Here is a 15,157-nt window from a genome sequence, read left to right as displayed (position 1 = left end):
AGCAAAGTGGTTTGACAACCAATTTTACATTTTGCTCATTCTCATTTGCAAAGTATGTAGTTGACGCAGAAATATATATTAAACTGCCTCAATTGCTTATAATGGTCAACACAATCTTGGATCCAATGACCCTCTATCTGTCTATGTGGGTGTACACTCAGTTTCAGTTTGATGTATAACTCATTTCTTTCTGCTTAGACAGGTTGACTAATCAGTCTGTCTTTCTGACCACCACCTTCATGCTGCCTGTACACAGCGTCACCTCCAGGCAACCAGTGGGAACCTAGAGCATTGCACTCCCTCACTAGCATTCATTCAAACACAAACTTTCAAACCTCACAGCGGAATCGTTATGCACTTTCTACATTTCGAAAAATATCAAAAATCTGTCAGCTTTTTACTCCTTAGAGCAAAACATTTACAGCAGCATCATTTTGCAAAAAATAAAATAAAAAATAGATTTGTTAACTTTATTTATTGGTCCTTAGATCGAAAAATGAACATTTTAAAGATATGTAAAGTTTTTGGTAAAAAACAAAAACAGACAAAACAAAACGCAACAACCACTTGAGCTGCAATCGGCAGCTTCTGAAAGGATTCATATTTTTTAAGCTGCACAAGATTTTCTCCTTATGCCAAAAGCGTTTTTAAATGATACTAAAATGGTCTTAGGATGTTCCCCGTTTTTCGACAGATTATTAGCACAAATCTCTCTCGGTCTCTCAGAAACGTCCATGCAACAGGCGATATTCTCGCACACAGACTCCGCTCTGCTCCCCACCTTCCCACTTCCCCCGGATCCAACAAATCCGCTGTCTCACCTGGGGACGCTGATGCCAGGACACGACGCACCGCGGACCGGCGGATGGGACAGGTAAGCCGGTTTAGCACCGACGTTCTTCACCTCCGGCACAAAAACCAACTTGCACACAACAACAAAACGGTTACCCGGGTCAGAGGCCGTAAGGTCGCGGTTCAGAATATCCCAAACCTTTGTCAGAGGAACCCTTGCCGTGGCGTGGGGAATGAGCGCTTGGACGTGAAAATGCGCTCGAGGTCTAACCTCTCATTTAGGAACCGATGGAATGAAGGAGTTGAGTTGAGTTGATATATTAGGATGCCAGGAGAAAATTAGGGGAGGGGGAGACCGCACCCCCTGCTAAAATCCGAATATCAGTGAGAGTTTGGAGCAGAGGTGAACCAGTACCCCAATCGTTTTGGATATTTAATCTTTCCTGTCCTCAAACAAAGTAATAAATCTACACTATTCTACTTTCTTACATCTTATTAGATTTGTGGATTCTGGTTTAAGTTCATTTGTGACAAAATATATAACATTTTTGTCATCTCAGGTTAGACACTGGACAGGTTCTGGTGCAGACTTTGTTTTGGAGGAGCATTATGGTTTTACAATCTGAAACTCGTCCAATGTAATAGCCCTAACATCAGTTGAGTCATGCATTCTTGTATCACTAAAACTCTTGACTAGAGCAACAAATGCAGCAGAATATTTACTTTTGGAGGTAGGAAGTCGTTCTCTCCCTCCCCCACCCACTTTGTCCTCAGCCCATTCAGTGTTTCTCCTGTGAAATACCAGAAGGTCTGAACTCCTAACTTATCGTACTGTTCTTTGACCTTTTGAAGAGGTGACTGTCACCTTGGTGACTGACCACACAAATAGCTACATCCACGCAGGTTTAAACAGGGTGAATGCGATCGTCCTCAAACATGGGCAAAATGTTGATTATGGCTTAGAAAGCAAACATGTAAAGCAGACTGCTCAGATTTACATCTGTCATTTGAACATTTGATTTTTTGTCTTTGCTTTCCTTCCCCCTCTCTGAAAGTCAGGTTGACACATATTGAACATGCAAAGCTGAACTACTGAGTGCTGTCATCTGCTCAGCTCTTGCTCTGTTTCCTTTTCTGTGTTAACATTTTCAGAAAACTTTGTTCAATATTCGGAGTTACTGTTTTTGGTCACATAAATGCAAGAAAAACAAATTGTAGCACACTGGCTTTTTGTTTATATAAATATTTCATACTCTATTCTGTCAGCAATAAAAATATATATACATACTTCTTTCTATGTTAGTTTTTAAGATTGTCATGGTTTTGTCCTGAGGGACGGAAGTTGCATCTACAAATGAACAGTCATACAATTCAAACCTGTTTTATCAATCCTTCCTTAAAATCTGCCTTCCTTCTCTCCTCTTTTTGTGTTGACAGATTTCACTATGAGTAACATTCCAGAGTCCAGGCCTCTGGGACTTTACTTTGCTTCTGCCTCCTTATTACTTTGTTACAGTGGAGAGAAAACACAGTAAATGTGACAGCAGCCTAACAGAACAATTTGACCCTTAGTTACTGCTCAACTGATCTACTTGAAAATCAGTTTAGCAGAAAATCCACTAACTAAACAGAAAATCAACAAACAAATGGAAACCCTAACATCAATTTAAACTTTTTATTTTTATGAACACACCTGAGTTAATGTGCAGAGCTATTGTAACTACAGATGGAGATAGTAGATGATAATGAAGAGTTTTTTTTTTTAATTTAAGTTGGCTTAAGAAGAAGAGTGAGTGCTCTCACTGAGCAGCACTCTGTTCAGTCAGATGATTTACTGGTTTTGTAGATCTGAAAGAAGGATATAATTTGTGGTACTACTTAAGGAAGTGAAGCAAGATGTGAGGGCAGACAAGAATGGTGGGGAGATGTTTGGTAGATGGATAGGAGGTGGGGGTGGGTCACCTTTGTGTCAAGCTTTGTGTGTTAAATAGAACAAACAATGCTGAATCATGTGGAAATCTGAAGGAACATAGGACTAAGCTGAACATTTTAGTGTAACATTCAGTTTGTTTACGTACATTTTATTTGTTTGTTCACATTTTATTAATCCAAATTCATGCCAAGAGGACAAAAAAAGACTTTTTAAAAAGCAATATACAGTAGTTTGACTTGGTTCAACTAGGGTTTCAGATATTAAAGTACTTTTATTTGCTTTAAAATATTGGAAAGCAACATGTTTGCTATGCTGCTCCACCATGACGAATTAATATAAAAAACTGAAAGAGATAGATATACAAATAATACACTCTGTGGCTGTATGTTACTGACGTCATTGTCATCCAATTAGGAGAATTGACCCAGGCTTACAAGGCTGTCATCTTCTGGGTGGAGCGAGAGAGGCAAAACGGGAAGCACATGCAGACCAGAGCGTCACCATCCTGCACGCCAAGGTTGCTCAGAAGTCCTATGGCAACGAGAAAAGGTCTGATAATGTGTCTCTGGTATTAAAAAAAGCTTTCTGCAATACAAAAGATAACAGAAATAAAAAATACAACAATGTGGCTAACTTGAAATAACCCCTCATTTTGTCATTGTACCTTTATCTAATGTGAAGTCATGACACATTAGAAGCTCTTTGAACCTGTTGGACATGTTCCTGCTTTAAAGTGCAGAAACAATTGACTAAAAACTCTGCTAATATGCTTATTGATTTTAGAGTTTTAGAAAGAAGCAGATATAAGAGCAAAAAAAGAATAAAATGTCTGACTCACAATAAGAAATAAGAGACTGTACAGTAAGGGCAGATTTACAACCTACGAAAAAGTTCAGTACAGTTATTAAAATGTGCATAAAAGTGAACAAACTGCTTGTATATTTATATTGATGTACCCTTCCACATCTCCATCAGGTTTTTCTGCCCTCCACCTTGTGTTTATATCAGCGGTCATGGATGGAGAGTCGTGCAGGATCATTTGAAAGGTGACGTGACAAAAACATTTAAATTAAGATATCAAATCATCCTTTTCAATCTAAATTATTTCTTCTTCTGTCTGACTTCCTACCACCCCATTCAACATTCCCTATTTTTCTCTCACTACTTGTCCTGCAGCGGGAGGTTATGGGGACTCAGTCTATCGGATATGTGGTTACATGTGTCTGGACAGCTCCAGTCAGTCACAAGCAGATGCATTCAAACTGCTTTTTGATGAGCAACCAAACTCAAGGGTGAGAAAGCTATGTTTCCCTTGTTTTTTACAAATGTGGTGTTAGAATTCATGTTTGTTTCCAAATACTTTTTTTGGCACCAATACTATCTAACTTCAACCATCAAAATCATTTTCTTTTTTTGTTTTGTTGGCTCTAGTGGCCTTTATTTGGTATTGAAAAGGATTTTCAGATAATAAAGAATTTTGGTTAGCTTCAGAAAAGTTTATTTAGAAATTAAAGGGCATGCTCATGATTTTTGGGGCCATTTCAAACATTAGTTTGGGAGATACTGTGAGGATCTCCTCGATCCAGTCACCATGTTCTCAGGAGGTGCAGAGGCATTTTCATCCTGACCCTGGGGACAGTTGTCCAGATCTTTATTCCTCCAGAATCACAGAGGGATTCATGGGAGCTTGGTCTACATGTGTTTTGTGAATCTGGAGAAGGTTTACAGCACAGTTCCCCAAGGGTCAACGGTCATGACCTCCTGTGTGTCCTGGAGCAATTTGCAGTAGAGTGCAAAATGGGCAAGTGTCTATTACCCCAACCCTTAAGTCACAGGTTGCTGGTTGGAGATTAGACTCCACCTCAAAGGGAGAAGGGAGAAGTGGTAAGGTGTAGAGCAGTGTTACACAACCCCGCTGTCTTGCATAGGTTTTTCCCCACACACCTAAATTAAATTAACAGGTGATTAAGAAGATTCAACAAAAGTTAATGGCATGCTGAGGAGGTATCAAAGTCATTTGAATCAGGTGAACCTTGAGCAGCCCTAGCATTTGCTAGAGGGATCATAAAACCCTTCTGGGAATTGTTTGGGATCCTCCAGAATGAGCTGGAGACGGCATCTGGGTGTCCAGATGGATGCGTGGGTAATTACAGCAGCATGAGAAAAACAAAGCTGTACTTCTGCTTTTGTTTTTCTGGTTTAGAGGTAATTGAACGTTTTCTCTAAAAATGGTTTGAGACAGAAATATTCCAGTAAGTTCTAGTTTATTTTTCTGTTTTTTTCGTTTTGACACTGACTGTCATTGTTTCTGCAGCAGTTGTTTGCTTGTGCAAAGTCCCTCTTCATCTCCGACCAAGACAAGAGGAAGCATTTTTGCCTGCTGCTGCGACTTTTTTTAGGCAACAGACAGGAAGTGGGTTCCTTCCAAAGCAGGATGATCAAAGTGATCTCCAAACCTTCCCAGAAGAGACAGTCCATGAAGAATGCTGACTGTGAGTCACGCTTTTCAATCCAGGAAATCTACCTGTTTTTATTTACTTTACTTTTACAACAAAGCAAAGTAAATTTCTAACATTAGAATGATGTACAAATTGTACAATAAACAACAAAACATTAAGGTAGAAAGGAAGACAAGAAAATCAATATAGAGAGAAAAATTAGCTTGAATTAAAGTTATTGAATTTAGAATGTATTTTTCTGGATATACTCACTCTTAAACACCCACATCAGTGTAAAATTGCGAAACAAATAGGAGGCTAATTTGCTTAAAAGTTTGACCCTCTTCAGTAGTCAAATCGGGATCTTTTGGTGGACCAGTGTAGTTATAAGTGTACCTTTGGGGCAGTTAGCATTTTTTATGGGGCAGACCACACATTTAGTTTGGCATTACAGCACAATGTATGGCTTCATTTTGTGTTGCTTAACCAGTGAGCCAAATTTTACTGAAATGGTGAATGCACCAACATATACAAGTCTAAATTTTTTTATTGGAACAATAAAAAATATATTAAGATTCATAATATGCAGACTCTTTCAAGTATGACATGAACTTTAATTATTAAGCAGTATTTGACAGGTCTAACAGTGCACAATCATCACGATGGTCTGTTCATTACAGCAGAAGATGGGAACGACGCATGAAATATCAAAATGTACACTCTTACTCATCACAGAAAGACCTGAGGTATGAATAAGTGTAGTGTGTCTTACAGTGTGCCTTTATGTATTTCCAGTGTGTATATCCTCCTGCTCCAAAGTGGCTTTGTTCAACCGTTTACGCTCACAGACGGTCAGCACTCGTTACCTCTCAGTGGACAGAGGAGCTTTCATAGCCAGTGCCAGACAGTGGACAGCCTTCACCATCACCATGGGTAAATGTATGCAAGTGTGTGTCACTGCTGGTGTACTACCTGTAAAGTATTTTCAAAGGTTTTTGTATTCAGACGTGATCATGCGTCTTGTATTCTGCCAAAATCTCAGTGGAGTCAGATAATTATCTAACTGAGAACTAAGTCATGACTTCAACAAGGAGATATTTTATATTGAATATTGGATGTTCTAGTAGGTATGTGCAATCCTTTAAAATTTCACATGATTAGGACATGCAAAAAATTCTCAAGTTCTCATTAATCAATCTCTCTAGAGTATCCAAGGTAAAATGCTATCTTCTGTTTAGCACCAGTTTGCTGTAAAACTGAGGACTGGAGACATTAATGTCCATGGAAGAAGGTTGATAAGCCAATGGATGTACTCCATAATGTACTCTAACAGTGTGTTACAGGTGCTCAGCATCTCAGATCCTCCACCATACCCAACATTGCGCTAGAGATGCTTTCCCACATCTTCAAACATGGAATGTTTGTTAGGAGTAAACCACATGTTTAAGTTTTTGATATCAAGACAGAATTTTATTTTTCTCAGAATTCCTCCAACGCAGCAAGACTTTATTTAATTGCCATCAAATGGTTGCAAAGACAAATTCTTTGTAGCAGTTCTCTAAGTGAGATTTGAACATTGTTTTTCCACCAGTACCATACCCTTTACCATGCCTGATGACAAGATAAACATGGGTTCTCATCATTTTTATGCTTTTTGTATGGTTTTTGTAAGGGTTGCCAATAAATGTGGAAGGTGAAATATGCATCCAATGGTTGAACAGAAACAAAATAAAAATAAAAAAACACAAAATTAAGATTGGATATGGTAAAGTGCTAAAATATATATTCATCTCCACAAATATGTTGACTCATGAGGTCTAACAGCAAATATCTTTTTGATAGCATCAAACTTCTACTTGTAGTTATCAGACAGCTCACCTCATAATTCAGCCACCCTGCGTTAATAAAGATGCTGTATGTGTAAGCAGGTATTCATCAGCCTTTTCCCCCTCACAAGTGCACTGGAGCCCACCTAAAGGTCAGGGAGGTTATTTATGTAGCATGGTGCTTCGTGAGCGCAGACCTCCCACAGCCAAAACCTCAGCCTCAAGTGGTCATCCATCAGCGTGCCTCACACCATCTCCACATCACTCCTACTGTCTGTCTTCACAAAAAATACACTACTTTATGGAAATTAAATATATTTAATAAGAAAAGATTTATTCACATAGTGGAAACATTTCTATGAATAGTCACACAAAGTTCTTGTGTGTGTTTGTAGTGGATGACCAGCGTGCTGACCAGGGTGGGATTGTGCTGAGTGAAGGCTTCATCTGTTATGGTTCTGTGGTTCAGTTCATTTGCACTGAGTCAGGAGTTGCCCTGCCACCCATGGTAAGACACACACACGCATTCAAGCACACGTGCAAATTTAGGGCATGGACCTCAGTTTTGCTGTAATGCTTTGTTTCCTAAGAGAGAACTGTCACTTTAAATACTGCAGTGCGAATAAGTTACATCAAAAGGTTTCTGAATTATTAAATTACCAAAATAGCTACATCAAAGATTTGTAGCTATCTTTGATTAATTTAAAATATTAAATTAATACCAATTTAATATTTTGGTATTAAATTACCAAAATAGCTACATCAAAAGATTTCAGAATGATTAAATTACCAAAATAGGATAAGTCGTATAAGAGAAACTTAAACATATTTCAACAAGCACAGCATAGGAACTCTGAGGTTATGAAAATATTCATACTATGCAGAGTTTGGGATGAGACCTGCAGGAATAAAAGATTATTTAGACTAAACCAGAAAAAAGGGACATTTTGAAGTGACTTGAAGAAAACAGCAGAAGTAACCAAAATGTCAGGTGTGAGGTGGTTGTGTGCAGTGCAGTGGACATGAATAAGTTCATGTTTGGGATTATAGTTTTGTCATAAACTCATTGTTGTTAAGGGTACAAAATCATCATTAATGTCAGCTTCATGCTGTATTTAGAAACAACATGAATGTAACATGTAATCTGAAACACATGTTCAGTAAATTTTGGTCAGATTTTTTATTCTTTGAATACAAATATGCCAAGATGATCATATTTTTAATATCCTTATTTAGCTCAACTTTCCATCAAAAGGAACCAAGAGAAAATTTGTCTATTGAGAGTTTCCACCAAAATATTAACCCCAAAGTATTATAAGTAGCAATTATGATTAATCAGTAGTTTGGGAAAATTAAAGAGAATAATCTCACTCTGTTTTTGTCCTTGTTCTATAATTGCAGAGCATTTAAAATAGCTCCTATCCCTTCATCCTAACATAATATCAACTCTGACCCTTAGATGGTTATGTGAACATTTAGTCCCATAAAAGTTCTCCATTTTCTCCCATCTTCCAATTTATTCCAGACTTAGATAAATGTCTGAGCAGAGTCCCTCATTTTTCGCTGAACAGACCTTTTTCTCACAGCCCTTGAGCTGCTGACACAACACACTCTGCTGTGGGTCTTGTGAAAGTCGGTTAAATTATACCCTCATGCTACACCTCTATATGTTATTGTAGTCGATTCCTATTACTGCACAGTTTGTTTAAAGTTAGAAAAAATTTGCCTGCTAAGTTGTTAGCGTGACAAGATTGTTGGCTCTGATTCCTTTAGTGGTTTGCTCCCAGATGTTTAAGGTTGGATGTATGGACCATAAAGTTCAACCAGATCAGCAGACTTAAGTATTAAAACAACATTTTTAAAATATTGTGAGCTGTGGAGTAAGAGAAGTTTTAATTGTAGGCTGTTAATATTTACGATCTGGACCTAAAACATGAAATTACCAAAGTTAATTGACTGAAATATTTTTATTGATTGACTGGATTGACGAGATTGATTTTGAGATTGTTATTAGCTTCCTTAATAAATATTAATTGTTTATATTAATATTCATACATACATCAAAACTGGTCAAAATTATTAAATCAAGCAACGGTTTCACTACTCAACAACAACATCAACTACAGATGAGAAAGTACAGAGAGGGATGGATGAGACACACAGCTGCTAGAATTACAGATGGGCTTATGTGGTTTAGTAATTTCCTGGAAATACTGACCAATCAAAGTGCTTTTACATAATAGCTACACTTACAAGCCACACTCATCACAATGCAGATCGATAGACTGCTTGCTCAGCAACACATTATCCTGCTTCAGGGGAGGAAACTGGCGCCAACCTTGTACATTTTCAATTGCGATGCAACTATTATTCTCAGGAAGCCACTATGCAGAGCTGTGCAACGACTCTTTCTCTTTGCTCTTGCCATCTGCATGTTTGTCCTCTTGATATTCATTATTGGTAGGAAATTCAAAACGTTATACAAAAGGAAACATTTCTATACAGCCATCAATATTCCAAAATATTTACATTTTTATACCTCATAAAACAGTCTGGTCCTTTTTGTGAGAAATTACTTGATATAAAAATTGTTGGGTTTTTTTACTTTGAAAAGAGACATTGTTTTGCTAGTGAGCACATTTTTTAAACTAAATGATAGCATTATGTAGCCAACGTGAGTGAATGGCAGCGTAAAAGGCAGCTTAACAGGCTGCCTTTGTGATTATGCTTTGATTTTACTTTCCCTCAACTACAAAGATAATATGGGATCTCTCAGCACCTCTCGGCTGTGCCTGTCAGAACTGTGACAAGAGCAAAACCACTGCACTGTCTGCTATGTCTAATTCATTTACAGCAGCCTGTCTGACCAGAACAGTGATATTGGATTATTTCCATTAAGCCATGCTCAAGTCTGGGGTTTCTATGACTTAAATTGATTACATTATTGTAAGATGTCCAGAATAAAATAAGTTAGTTTGCTTTCAGGTTGAATATTACTTTTTTTTTTTTGCCTCTCTGCCCAGCTGTGAACTGGTGAAAAGTTTACTGCATGTAAATGTTTGGATATAACTTTAATCCACCACTAAAAAGTTAAGTGAGGTGTTTTTAGTAAAATCTCAGCTTGTTCCTTTAGCTTACTAAACTCGTTTTCACAGGAATTAGATTTTTTTTTTTCTGCAGAAATTATCTTTGAGGGTCTGAAAACATTCCTGAGCTTTTCGATCCCTTCAGGTTATCCGGAAGGTCAACAAGCAGCACGCCATCTTAGACGTGGATGAACCCGTTTCTCAGCTACACAAGTGTGCCTTTCATTTCAGAGACAATCCCAACGCTTATCTGTGCCTATTGAATGATACCATCATACAGTACCAGGTAAAGCATCACCTCACTCTCTTTTCCTTTCTTTCTATGCTCCGTCTACATTATCTTTAATTTTTTTCATTATCTCAATCTCTTTATGTCAACTTGTCTTCTGACATTTCCTCCACCTTTACTCTGATGAGGCTCCATCCAGCATCAGAGACTCCAGCAGGGTGGTGCTAAACGATGGATCCTGCTGGACCATCATTGGTGTGGAAGTGGTTCAATTCACCTTTAATCAGGGTTTGACCTGCATTCAGACCCCAGTCAGTCCTTTTCCTGTTATTAATGGGTTAGAGGTGAGTTTGTCAAAGCATGACTTCTTTAAAAATATTTTGGAGTTCTTTTCCATAGATTTTCTTAAATCAGTTTCACCTTATCTAGTTACGTACATGTTGACACTACAGACATCCGCATTATTTAAATGGGTTAATCTGCAGTTCTATTTAACCTAATATAAAAGGGAACAAAATATCTCAGTTAAAAATATATTCTTCATAAATTCTGTATGTTTTTGAAGGTGAACGGTGGAGGACATGTTGCCATGCTGGAGATCCATGGAGAAAACTTCAGCCCTCACCTCAAGATGTTGTTTGGGAACAGAGAAGCTGAGACGATGTTCAAGTGAGTTCAATAAAGGGAAATCCAGATTATGATAGGAGGGAGGTAAACAGAGAAGTACTGGGTAAACTTAAGTGGAGTGGAGACTCGGGCTGCACAGTGGCGCAGTTGGTAGCACTGTTGCCTTGCAGCAAGAAGGTCCTGGGTTCGATTCCCGGCCGGGGTCTTTCTGCATGGAGTTTGCATGTTCTCCCTGTGCATGCGTGGGTTCTCTCCGGGTACTCCGGCTTCCTCCCACAGTCCAAAAACATGACTGTTAGGTTAATTGGTCTATCTAAATTCTCCCTAGGGGTGTGTGTTGTGTGTGAATGGTTGTTTGTCCTGTATGTCTCTGTGTTGCCCTGCGACAGACTGGCGACCTGTCCAGGGTGTACCCCGCCTCCCGCCTGGAACGTAGCTGGAGATAGGCACCAGCAACCCTCCCGACCCCATTAGGGACAAGGGTGAACAGACAATGGATGGATGGATGGATGGATGGAGTGGAGACTCCTCCACTTAACTCTTCCGTGGGAGCTTTTAATTTACAGGATGGTTCTGAAGAAACTGGACAGCCATCCATTCTCTTACTGAATCTCACACAGGATGAAAGCAGTTCCTCTGACGCAAGAACTGGCCTCAGATCCCACACCTGAAGAGCTGGGGAATCATACTTTAGGGTCTCTGGTGGAAGACAGCTCACCACGAGTTTCTGCCAGAAATCCTCTCAGCAGCTCGGTCGTATCTAGGAAAGCCTTGTTTGAATAACTTGGCCTTCCACAAAGTGCTGTTTGTATGAAAAGCTGAAGCCAGACAGCAACATGACCTTTCATAACCACATAGCCCCAAAGTGTAATTTCGCTTTAAATGACAAATGACTATTTCTCTGGTTTTGTTTATTTTACACTACTCTTGTTTCTTCATTTTGTCTGAAGCAATTAGAGAATTTTTTTTAACTTACCAGGAGACAACTTTATGTAAATTATGGAAGGTTTTTAAATGGTTTTACTTTTTACTGATTTTTTACATACATTTAACCATAATGACAATACAAAGTCCTGACTGTATTTTATTTGTCATTTGAGCTGTAACACAACTTTAAATAGAAATATTATACACTATTTCAGTTATTACCTGACGTTTAGTGACCCTATCTACTACTTGTGTAAATATACAAGTAACATCAAGTCAAATGACAAATGTGAAGTTAAGCATGTCTACGTTTATTCTCTTGCTTTTATTCTCATAAATCTTACTCCTCTGTTTCTATACTTTTCTCTCTTTAGGTCTCCCAAATCTCTGCTCTGCGTTATTCCTGATGTTTCAGTTTATAGTGACAACTGGCGCTGCTTTCGTCGCATTATCACTCTTCCTTTGTCGCTCATCAGAACTGACGGCCTCATTTACCGTACATCCTATAGCTTCACCTACACCCCGGAGCTCCACCTGTCTGCATCCTCCCGAGGGGCAGCCGGGGGCAGAGAGGGAGGGGCAGATGGAGGCCAGGAAGATGGAGAGGACATCCTGTTAGAGACAATTCATCAAGAATTCACCAGAACTAATTTTCACCTCTTCATGCAGAGTTAACCGTCTTGTTTACAGTCCTCAGCTGAATTTAATATTATGAAACAAAGAAATAAGGTCTGCAGTCTGGTCCAATTACATAAAATCACTCATTGTAGTCTTTTGTAGACTTCTTTGTTCTTGCAGGAATACATTTCACACAGGGGTCTCCAATGAAGGGTTTAAAGAAATAGTAATTATTTGTTAACATGGCTCTTTCAGCGGGTTTGTTCATGATGCAATTTTCAAATCCAAAGGAAATATTTGGATTCAACCTTTGCCATGCAGCAGGAAGTTCGTCTGTATTGAAGATAGAGAGAAAACACTGATTTTCTGTGGCTATCAGAAAGACACATCTCGGTATGTCTAATATAATATTATAATGTTTATTGAAGAAGAAAGTATGTCTTGCAACAAAAGACCTACTGACCGCTCTGTGAGAGGATGTTTTTTCTGAAGGGACAGACTGAGGCAGCCTGCGGAGAGAATAAACTGCTTCCTATTTGATCCATTTAGAAACAGCTTCCAACTTCAGTTTCTGTGAAATGAAGGAAGCAAGAGTGTAATCTGAGGGTGTACCTTTTTATGTTTGCATGCTAGTTTGTGACCCAGCTGTCATAATTTAAAGTCATGTAAGACAAAACATGGTTCAGTTTTAAGCAACCAGGTTATCAATAATCACCATCATATACTGAGAAAGGGAGTTAGGAAACTAAACAAAAATCTGATCAAATCTCACAAATAATATCTGCATATAATTTATATGGTGAATATTTACATGGGTTGGGCAAAGCATGGGGTCTTTCTCGAGACCTCTGCCTCCAGAGGCCATAGGGTGAGAGGCACGGTGTACAAAGTTGACAGGTTGCCAATCTGTCACAGGGACAGTGACGCACATTAAAGAAACATTTTAATACAGAAGTGCACCAAATAAACCTGCTTAAAGGTTTTTAACCTTTAAGTAGGTTTTCACAAGGTGCTTTTTATCTGCCAAGACAACCTTATGAGAACATATTCTAATTTATTGAAAATGACTCTGCATTCTGAGGAAACCAGAGTACCCAGAGAGCAACTTTACACAGAACTGTCAGGAATTCAACACAGGGCCTTGTTGGTTCGAGGCAACAGTATTTACAACCAAAGATCAGCTGAAAATTAACTGATCAAACTGTCTCTAACAAAAGGCAGATGCAACGTATTGCAATCGTTTGTTTTTTAGCTACAGTGGCATTTTGGTTCTTAGTGGAATTGGGTAAGGAGAAAACTTACACTTGGTGAGAACATTCAGACTCCACACAAAACGGCCCCTGAGAGATCTGAACTAGAGACCTTCTAGTTGTTGGCCAAGAGTGCTGACTGTGCTGCAACAGTGTTGATAGCCCGACTGACCCAAGTGTTACTTTGAGAGATTTGTGCCTCTGCAGAGGTTCTGTTATGAAAAACAACAGTGCCATGTCACCAATGCTGCTAATGTTATTACTGCCTCCTTCATTTATCCAGCACATATCTGATTAGACACATATATTTTGGCTCTGGACTGTTGGCTGAGTTCATAGTGACTCATTATTTAGTTGTGATCTGTTTAAATCAGTTTTGTGCTTATGAAAATTATAGCTGTTGTATTTTTAGGCTTTGATCTGACTAACCAGCGCAATAATTGGTGGAATAAGGTTTTGTTATCAACATATCTACAGTATGTCACAACTTTGCATATTTATGTAGCTATTTGTATTTGTATTATACATACATCTAATATTATGCATTTAAGCTTTGGTCACTAATAATCAGCTTAATCTTTAATAGCATTTTATTCTCTTTGTGCTACCCATTTTACAGGAACCTAATATTTGTACCGGCATCAACGTTGACCAGCCGAGAACTAAAACTTGAGACAACACACTTGAATAATTACTTTAGATCACCAATGATTGTTCAAAAGCTTTCTTTGCAAACTTTGTGAACAGAAAAGTCAAGCTGCTCAGGTATCCATGTTTTCATGAGTTTAAGGATTATTTCTGTGGCTTTGCGTCTGGAATTGCCTCTGATCTTCTGCTGTGCTGCACATTAAACAGAAATGTTGGAAGCAGAATAAAGCGACGACAGATATCTTTTGGATCACATCCCATTTGTTTCCACCGCTCCACAATATTAGCCCTTGGCAATGTTAGGTTCTCAGTCCTTTTTGTTAATCCAGTTAATCAAAGTGTCAGTTTGCAGCAAAACTCAAACACCAACAAAACTTATTTGCTCAGGTTTTTTTATTCCCTAGAAAGGTATTTTGATCAAGTCTGTGGTCAAGCGGGCAACTAAAAAGCCCTTTTGTTCCTTCCAGAAAAAGCATAAGAAGACCTCCCACTCGGCTCTCCACTTAATCCTTTTTTGCATATCCTGGATGCTAATTGTTTTTACTGTAACACGGTGTCTCAACAGTTGATATGTTGTCCAGCAATGTTCTTTCATCACGCAGATCAGTTGTTGCCAGACTGATTCCAATCACAAAATGCAAACCGTTTGATTTATTTTTAATAAAGCCTGACTTTTGTTTTCTGCCAACATAAATATCTAGTTTTACTTTCAGACTTTGAGTTCACTGAGTTTAGGTTTTTGTTTGTTTGTTTCTTATGAAGTGTAGTTTTGTGAACAACCAG

General features: G+C 38.5%; 2 protein-coding genes across 10 annotated transcripts in view; one reads left to right on the top strand and one right to left on the bottom strand.

Annotated features, from left to right (window-relative positions):
• matn4 (matrilin 4) overlaps window positions 1–1,098 on the bottom strand; it is a 28,234-nt gene extending 27,136 nt beyond the window's left edge. For all 8 annotated transcript variants that reach the window (XM_028004086.1, XM_028004092.1, XM_028004089.1 and 5 more), the window contains exon 1: window positions 822–1,098. The gene's annotated coding sequence lies outside the window, so the exon portion shown is untranslated. The remainder of the gene's footprint in view (window positions 1–821) is intronic.
• Window positions 534–14,615, top strand: rbpjl (recombination signal binding protein for immunoglobulin kappa J region-like). Of its 2 annotated transcripts, none has more exons than XM_028004095.1 (11): window positions 534–874; window positions 3,140–3,274; window positions 3,701–3,771; window positions 3,902–4,017; window positions 5,043–5,217; window positions 5,959–6,096; window positions 7,385–7,497; window positions 10,221–10,361; window positions 10,493–10,648; window positions 10,870–10,973; window positions 12,233–14,615. In XM_028004095.1, exons 1-11 carry the CDS (start codon window positions 633–635, stop codon window positions 12,531–12,533), a joined length of 1,692 nt encoding a protein of 563 aa, XP_027859896.1. In that variant the 5' UTR covers window positions 534–632; the 3' UTR covers window positions 12,534–14,615. The 2 variants fall into 2 exon arrangements, with proteins under 2 accessions (XP_027859896.1, XP_027859895.1); XM_028004094.1 differs by having other exon boundaries at window positions 5,040–5,217.
• Window positions 14,616–15,157: the final 542 nt, after the last annotated feature.

This window comes from Xiphophorus couchianus, chromosome 20 (assembly GCF_001444195.1).
Source record: "Xiphophorus couchianus chromosome 20, X_couchianus-1.0, whole genome shotgun sequence".
In the NCBI taxonomy this organism is placed as follows: Eukaryota; Metazoa; Chordata; class Actinopteri; order Cyprinodontiformes; family Poeciliidae; genus Xiphophorus; species Xiphophorus couchianus.
The sequence above is the reverse complement of the archived record's forward strand: the minus strand, read 5'-3'. Positions and strand labels throughout refer to the sequence as shown.

Excerpts from the sequence above, each read along its gene's own strand:
- rbpjl (XM_028004094.1), top strand. The coding sequence starts at position 633 with ATGCCAAAAGCGTTTTTAAATGATACTAAAATGGTCTTAGGATGTTCC. Across the intron at positions 875-3,139 it reads CGGACCGGCGGATGGGACAG|GAGAATTGACCCAGGCTTAC; the intron begins GTAAGCCGGTTT and ends TCATCCAATTAG. Across the intron at positions 10,649-10,869 it reads CTGTTATTAATGGGTTAGAG|GTGAACGGTGGAGGACATGT; the intron begins GTGAGTTTGTCA and ends ATGTTTTTGAAG.